A 7,731-nucleotide genomic window follows, 5' to 3' on the forward strand; every position below is an offset into this window, starting at 1 on the left:
GCTGAAATATATTTGTAGCTATCTCCTATTGTATGTTTTTCCTCAATGATTATAGTAAGGCTCTTTGCCAACACATCTTGATAGGCAGACATAGAATAGAATAAATTCATGGTCTATTAAGGCTCTATTTTCTACTTTGCTTCTTGGTTGAGTAAAACCGTCACGCAAGTCAACACTCAAATAAATAAACAGATAAATAAAACGAAATTCCAAAAATAATATCCCTTCAAAATTCCTGTCATTACATGGCCCTACGCCCCTCTGTAAGAAAAATTCCGCAACATCACGTGAAGGATTCTATTTGGTGTGGTCCAAATCCCCCTGCAAAAGAAAAAAAATCCATCCTGCAAAAGAGAGCGATTATCCTTTTGATAGCTTGACGAGGCACTCTCCCCTCAGCACACTCGTAGGTGTACGAATCTCAGGTGACCCGGGGGTACACCAATTTACTGTGGATGTCTCCTTGGACCTTTCCCATCAGTCTTCGTATTGGCTGGGTTCCCCAATTGACCTCTTACATACTACTTGACTGGACATGCATAGCCGCTACGACCGAGCTAAGCCACGACTCTCTCTTGTGGTTTCGCCCCATGGGTGGCACACTTCTCCCCCTACTGTGGGCTCACTTCTGGGCAATCGGCGATTGACCACCAGGTCCTGAAGTCCTACACCCCTGTCAAGCGGGCAATTGTGAATTTGAGTTGGGTTCATGACCCCAACTCGAGCTAAAGAATTTCCCCATTTTCCAATACTACTCCGAATGAAAGTGCTCGCTAACCATCGTTTGTAGTCCCTCTCCTAGGCTAATATTGACTTCTTTATCCCCCCCCCTTAAGTTGACATTTAGTTCCTTCACCTGGCTGTTGCTGAAATTTCCTTTTACAACATATGAAAAATATGCATCCTTAATCCTAGGACATCTCAACCTTACACATGTATAAAAGTATAGGTGGGTTACAACTAAATACGCAATACAAGTATGCCTTAATCCTAAGACATCTTAACACATAGGAACACTGAGAGCACCTTCGGATTAATTGCACGCAATCGTATTTCTTTGGATATTAATGGCACGGTATGATCGCTACACTATTGCAGTTAACCACTGTCATCTTAGCACCTTAAATCACTAGATACGGCGCCAACTGGGCGGATTGTTCCAATTGATTCCCTTCAGTATTCTTCGATGAGCCGTCTTCAATGTTCTTCAATGTTCGATGCATCCGCTCCACCATTCCATTCGCTTGGGGATGGTCTGGGGTAGTGTAGAGCAGGGTGATTTGCTTTTCTCCACACAACTTCTTGTAAGCCGTGTTGGTGAATTCTGCTCCATTATCTGTTATGATGCTCTCTGGGGTGCCGTAGTCTGCGAAGAACTGGGTTAGGGAGTGTAGTATGTGTTGGTGGTGTTTTGTTCTCAATGGGAAGAACCTAACGAACCTACTGTAGTGATCGATTATTGTCATAATATACCTATACCTCTGCGTCCCGGACACCATATCTGTTAGGTCTATGCCTATTCTCTCCATTGCCTTTGTAGCAGGGGGAACCTCTTTGTATTGCTGTGACAACCCTTGTGTACCCTTGAACCTCTGACAAGTAATGCATTTCTTTACAAAATTACATACATCTACCTTTAAATTTGGCCAATAGAACAGCTCCTTCTGGGTTAGATTCCCATTCATGTCTATCTTCCATCCTCGCTCTCGTCTCTTCTTCCTCTCCCGAATTGGATTCCCATTCCGTTTTATTGTTCATTTTTACCTGACTGCCTTTAATTATGTGTAGTTCCATCAAAGCTATACACCTTAACACGTCATTTCCCCACACAATCTCATCCGCTATTTCTATACTCTTAGTGACTGCCGAGGATCTATTCTGTCTCTGATTACTGTACTGCCAATCCACAGGGTACACAAGCTTTGTCTAAGTCGACACACCGATAAGTGAGCTTCAGGTTGGTTAATAGCGTAAATCCCACCGCTCGGCCACCAATAATGTGGGGCCACCAATAATGTGGGGGTAGTAAAAGCATGTAAGTGAAGGTCTGCTATGTGTTAATTATTACACTGAAGCAAAAATATAGTAAGGAAATACAAAAGTATATTGTGGTTTTCTCCAACTAATCTATTGATCCTTACAATATGAAAAATATATGGGTATGCGAGACATTTAATAACACAGTTTTTTCTTTCTTATGGGCATCATAAGTAAGGTCACAGGCACGTGGAAAAACGTAGTTATTTACGCTCCAACCTTCCGGTCACTGTATAAGTCTACTTACAATATTGTGTCTACTTCCAGCACTGTGTCTACCTTCAACCCCGTATTCTTATTAGAGAACGATCACAGACAGAATTGTACTCTAAGGATTACACCCTCATAGCTAATGTATATACGCAAAGTGTTTGTGAAGTACACTCCCTTAAACCCCTTTTTCCATATCTGTTATCGGAATCATTTTTGGCATCAGATTCAAAACTTAATAATAATAATAACTATCTACCTACTATATCTGCACTATATCATTTAACTCACATATTGACATTTGTTTTCATTAATCTTACAGAACGTGTCCATACCTGTTATCGGAATCATTTTTGGCATCAGATTAAAATTTTAGCTGTGCACAAAAAGAACGAGACGGCTATGTGTTCGTATCTATGGGTAAACTACTAACCTCCCTGTTGTATTATTTCGTAAAACTTCATTTCGCTTCTCAACAGAGCCCCTAGCTGCTACAATCTCTCCCTAAACTATTTCTCTAGTGGAATCCTGAACTGAAAGTTGGGAATTTTTCCTATTACTCTTAAAATTAATGGCCTTAGTTTACGCCTCTGTCCGAACGTGTTTAGTGACGTCACGGGTGGGCGGAGCTACGGTGCGCCCGCTATGTTCGAGAACATTCTAATGTCGTCTCGAAGCTTTAGTTGAACCAAAATGAGCTGAAATATATTTGTAGCTATCTCCTATTGTATGTTTTTCCTCAATGATTATAGTAAGGCTCTTTGCCAACACATCTTGATAGGCAGACATAGAATAGAATAAATTCATGGTCTATTAAGGCTCTATTTTCTACTTTGCTTCTTGGTTGAGTAAAACCGTCACGCAAGTCAACACTCAAATAAATAAACAGATAAATAAAACGAAATTCCAAAAATAATATCCCTTCAAAATTCCTGTCCTTACACCATTACCCATTATCGGTGGCATTTTGAGAAGTTTGGGAACTGAGAATAGATATTTTTGTACAATAGATATCAAATCAGCTTTTTGGCAAATAGAGTTGCATGAAGACTCAAGAGAGTTCACCGCATTTTCTACTTCAACAGGACATTATGAGTTCAAGAGAATGCCATTTCGGTTATGTAATAGTCCATTAACTTACATGAGATTGATCATGAGATCACCGTTATGGACAGCTATGAAGGCCTTGACGGCACTGGTCAGCAAAGGCCCAACTCCGCTCCAGACTCTACCCATTGGTGCTGTAGGGTTTTCGTCGTGGACAGCCTGAACGTAACGTTGTATAACAGAACCTTTAGACATGGACCAAGATCTTCTACTGATTTGACAGGACTTGGCACCTTTGGCGCAATAAGCATAGCCACTAAGTTGCTTTTGTACACGTTGGCCTGGATAAATGACGTCAGCAGCCACAGAGAAACGGTAACACCAACCGAGGAAGAAGAAGACACCCACCCAGCGCTTTGTTCCAGTAATTGTTGGTAGGTCCAGAATAATGAATCCATCATCTTGGAAACAACCGTGGATCTTAGTGAGTTGTCTCTCAAGGAGGCAGAAACCCACCGCAGGATGAAGATTAGGGTCCCCATGAATATTAGAGTGAAGGCAATCATTATCCACATCATGACAGTGTAAGGCTTGAGAAAACCGGATATATCGCCTTGAATGACTGGGCGCTTTTGCAAGATGATGTGATCGGACACAAATATTGGGTAGCTGAAATCGACGACTTGTGCACGCTCCAGTGTTACGCCAAAAGGACCAACTTGAGCAATATCTGCCTCATTCCTCTGGAGCATGCCCAACATCCCGTACCAGGAACCGTTTGGGAAAGGAGACCCCCATAATCCATCATCCGGCTTCACATACTCATAGTTGACGGAGCACACACGTGATCTTGATGGATTGTTAGAAAACACTGCCAGTGTTTTTCTAGATGATATTTTAATAGTTTTTCAGACAGCAGTGGAGCACTTTGAGAAATTAGATTTGATATTCCCAAAACTAGGAGAAGCAGGGTTAAAAGTAAAACTTGAAAAAAGTAAGTTCTTGCAAGACAGTGTCATTTACTTAGGACATAAGATAGACAGACATGGACTTAGTGCAGTGAATTCAAAGGTTGACGCTGTCAAGGATTTCCGGTTCCGACCAATGTAGACAAGGTTAGGAGCTTTTTAGGATTGACAGGATATTATAGAAAATTCATTCAAAGATATGCTGACATTGCTAATCCACTAAGTTCTTTGTTGAGAAAGGACTCAAAGTTCATATGGGGACCTGCGCAGCAAGAAGCTTTTGACAAGTTGAAAGATAAGCTCACGAGTTCCCCCATCCTAATTTTCCCTGATTATGAAAAAGAATTCATTCTTTGTACTGATGCATCTGACATAGGATTAGGAGGCATACTGATGCAAGAGAGAAATGGAATTTTGAAGCCGATACCTTACACATCAAGACTTTGTAATAGTGCGGAAAGAAACTACTCTATAACAGAAAGAGAAACTTTAGCAGTAGTTTATTCTTTAGAAAGTTTTAGGGATATGATACTAGGATATCCAATCAGAGTTTGGACTGATCATACAGATATTCAGAACTTATTTAAGCATAAGAATCTTAGGGGCAGACTTGCTAGGTGGTTTGCAATACTTCAGTGCTATGAAGTTCAATTTGAATATATACCTGGTAGAAAGAATGCTGCGGCAGATGCACTTTCTAGAAACATCAGTCAACCAATGACTGAGTTGATTAGTTTTATTTGTAGTATAGAAGAATTAGTAACTTTAGATGAGGAAATGCTAATAAGAGAACAGAGAGATGATGAGACATGTGATTCATTAATCAAGCATTTGATGAACCCAAGGGGTATAAGATACAGGAATTTCATTTGATTAATGGAATTTTGTATAGGAAAACAGTTGTAAGTGGGAAAGACATTTCTAGAGGCCAAGTAAATCAGTTGGTTATACCACAAACTCTTGTAAATGAGATATTGAAGTTACTTCATGATAGTGATTTTAGTTCACATCCAGGAAAGGATAAAACTTATAGGCAAGCACAACTTAAATACTTTTGGCCAGGTATGAAGAAATCTATATATGATTATATAGAAAAGTGTGTAAAATGTGTTACGGTAAAAGGAAATACACCAAAACCTGCTCCTATACTCACCTATCCTATTCCACAAAAACCTTGGGAAAGAGTTCACATTGACACATTGGATTTACCTATGTCTGAGAATGGATATAGATATTTATTTGTTGCTATTGATTATTTTTAAAGATTCTGTATATTACAACCCATAGTCAATAAGAAAGCTGAAACTATTGCCTCAGTAATCTATGATCAGATAATCTGTAATTTCAATACACCTAATATCTTAGTTTCAGATAATGGAACTGAATTTAATAACAAAATCTTGGAAATTTTATGTAGGGTATTTCATATAAAGAAAGTCAATATATTAGTAAATCATCCCCAAAGTAATGGAGTAGTAGAAAGGTTAAATAAAAAAATAGTGATATGTCTTAGAACTCTGATAAGTCCTCATAGTGTAACTTGGGATACTTGAATTCCTTGTGTTAAGTGTGCCCTGAACAATCAAATTAATGTAGCAACAGGTGATACACCTCATTTTATAATTTTTGGGGAGGACAAAACTGTGCCATATGAAATGTTGACTGCAGACCAGAAACCCATATATAATATTGATGATTATATATCAAATAGGATAAATACTTTTCAAAGTATTCACCAAAGAGTTAGGGAACATATGCAGGTGTATTCACAAGAGATGAAAAAACAACACAAAATAGCTCACAAACTAGAATTGAAAATTGGAGATTTAGTAATGGTCAAACTAACTTCACCCAATAATAAACTTTCACCAAGGTACACTGGTCCATATAGGGTAATTGATTCTGCAGGTGGGAACAAATTTAGACTTAAACATTTAGAAACAAGGGATGAATCGATAGGACATTTAGATGACATGAGGAAAATAAGTTTGCAGATCTATGAAGATGATTGTTATGATACCCTGTGTATCAATGTTGAGAACCCTGAAGAGTATAGGGAATATTTTGACTGTATTCTGTATGAATTGAATATCAATCTTGGTGTATTTTACAGATAGTATTGCTTTGACCATTTGTATATACTTGGGATGGGAGACCTAAACAACTGGAACTTGGTGTCAAGCAGATACATGGAGACCTAGGATCTGCTGTGGTTAGACTTGGAACCTTAAGGACCTCTCACATGAGTGATATTAAGACTGTCTTTGAAAATGAATTGTGTTGAAAAATAATAATTATGAATATTGAACAAGAAGAGACACTTAAAACTCTAAAATAGTGAATTTTGCAAATTTGCAATTTAGGCCTTATATTACCCATTATTGACCTCATACTTAAATATAACCTCAGTGATAATAGAAATTCCTTTTTCATCAAGCATGAAATTTAACTTATTCAAATTGATACCTTTCCCATTGAAGGTAAATGGTTCATTATATGAAGTAGATATTCCAGTTGTAGATCCAATCAATTACATCCTTTCTGTAGACAATCTAAAAGAAAGCATGATCTCTAATGATAAATTAAATGATTGTAAAACAGTTAATAAGAATCTTTATCTTTGTCATTCTTCTCTTTTTGTGTTCCGTAAAGCTTTGAAAAATTCATGTGAAGCTTCTCTGGTTAGGAATGTGTCTGTTATGAACAACTGCCATTATATATATATAAAAAAAAAAAAAAATCTGTAGACCAAATTCCTCATTGTAACATACAAGGATCTCATTATCTGTTTTTCCCTAACAAGACAAAAATGTCAATCAATTGTCCCGGGTTGAGTCCTAAATTGGATTTGGTTGAAGGTCTTATCTCTGTAATTGGTACCTGTGAATTGCATGGAGACACTATTTCCACCATTTCTAATACCCTTAATACCATGCATTTAACAGAAGATTCATATATTTCAACCTTCAACTTCACATTGCCTGAAAACTCACCTCCTTTGAAAATTAAGAGAAGATCATTGTCAAGATCTCCCTCAAATGATTTTCCTATTACAACAATTATTCTTATACCTTTTCTTTCAATGTTATTGTCTGCACTGATTGCCATTATTGTATTCCGGAGGTTGACTCTGTCAAAACCCATTAACCATATTAACCATGTGTCTGCTTAACTTTACATTGACATTCATTTATATGTATTATTCTAACATTCACCATTGATAAATAGTGTTCTGAGTGAATTTTGCAAATTATTTTACTTACAATTTTGATTTATGCCTTATATAGTTTGCATGCATGTTATTCACATTTAATCTGTTTGAACTATTTTCTGCATTTTGGAGGGTTGCTTATATCTTTAATATACAATTTTATGCAATGGTAGATTAGCTTATTCTAAATATATATTAGCAAGCCCTGTAAGAGGGAAATAAGAAATTGGTCGGGACGACCAACGGTAGCTGCCGAGC

The 7,731-nt window shown here is 37.7% G+C and overlaps 1 protein-coding gene across 1 annotated transcript; it reads right to left on the bottom strand.

Moving 5' to 3' along the window:
• Positions 1 to 3,446: 3,446 nt before the first annotated feature.
• On the bottom strand, positions 3,447 to 7,406 carry LOC143034324 (glutamate receptor 2-like). The gene is made up of 2 exons (XM_076200257.1): positions 7,334 to 7,406; positions 3,447 to 4,165 (listed from the first exon to the last, which is right to left on the bottom strand). Exons 1-2 carry the CDS (start codon positions 7,404 to 7,406, stop codon positions 3,447 to 3,449), a joined length of 792 nt encoding a protein of 263 aa, XP_076056372.1.
• Positions 7,407 to 7,731: the final 325 nt, after the last annotated feature.

Source organism: Oratosquilla oratoria, chromosome 17 (assembly GCF_046742065.1).
Source record: "Oratosquilla oratoria isolate Oo_2021 chromosome 17, ASM4674206v1, whole genome shotgun sequence".
Classification (NCBI taxonomy): domain Eukaryota; kingdom Metazoa; phylum Arthropoda; class Malacostraca; order Stomatopoda; family Squillidae; genus Oratosquilla; species Oratosquilla oratoria.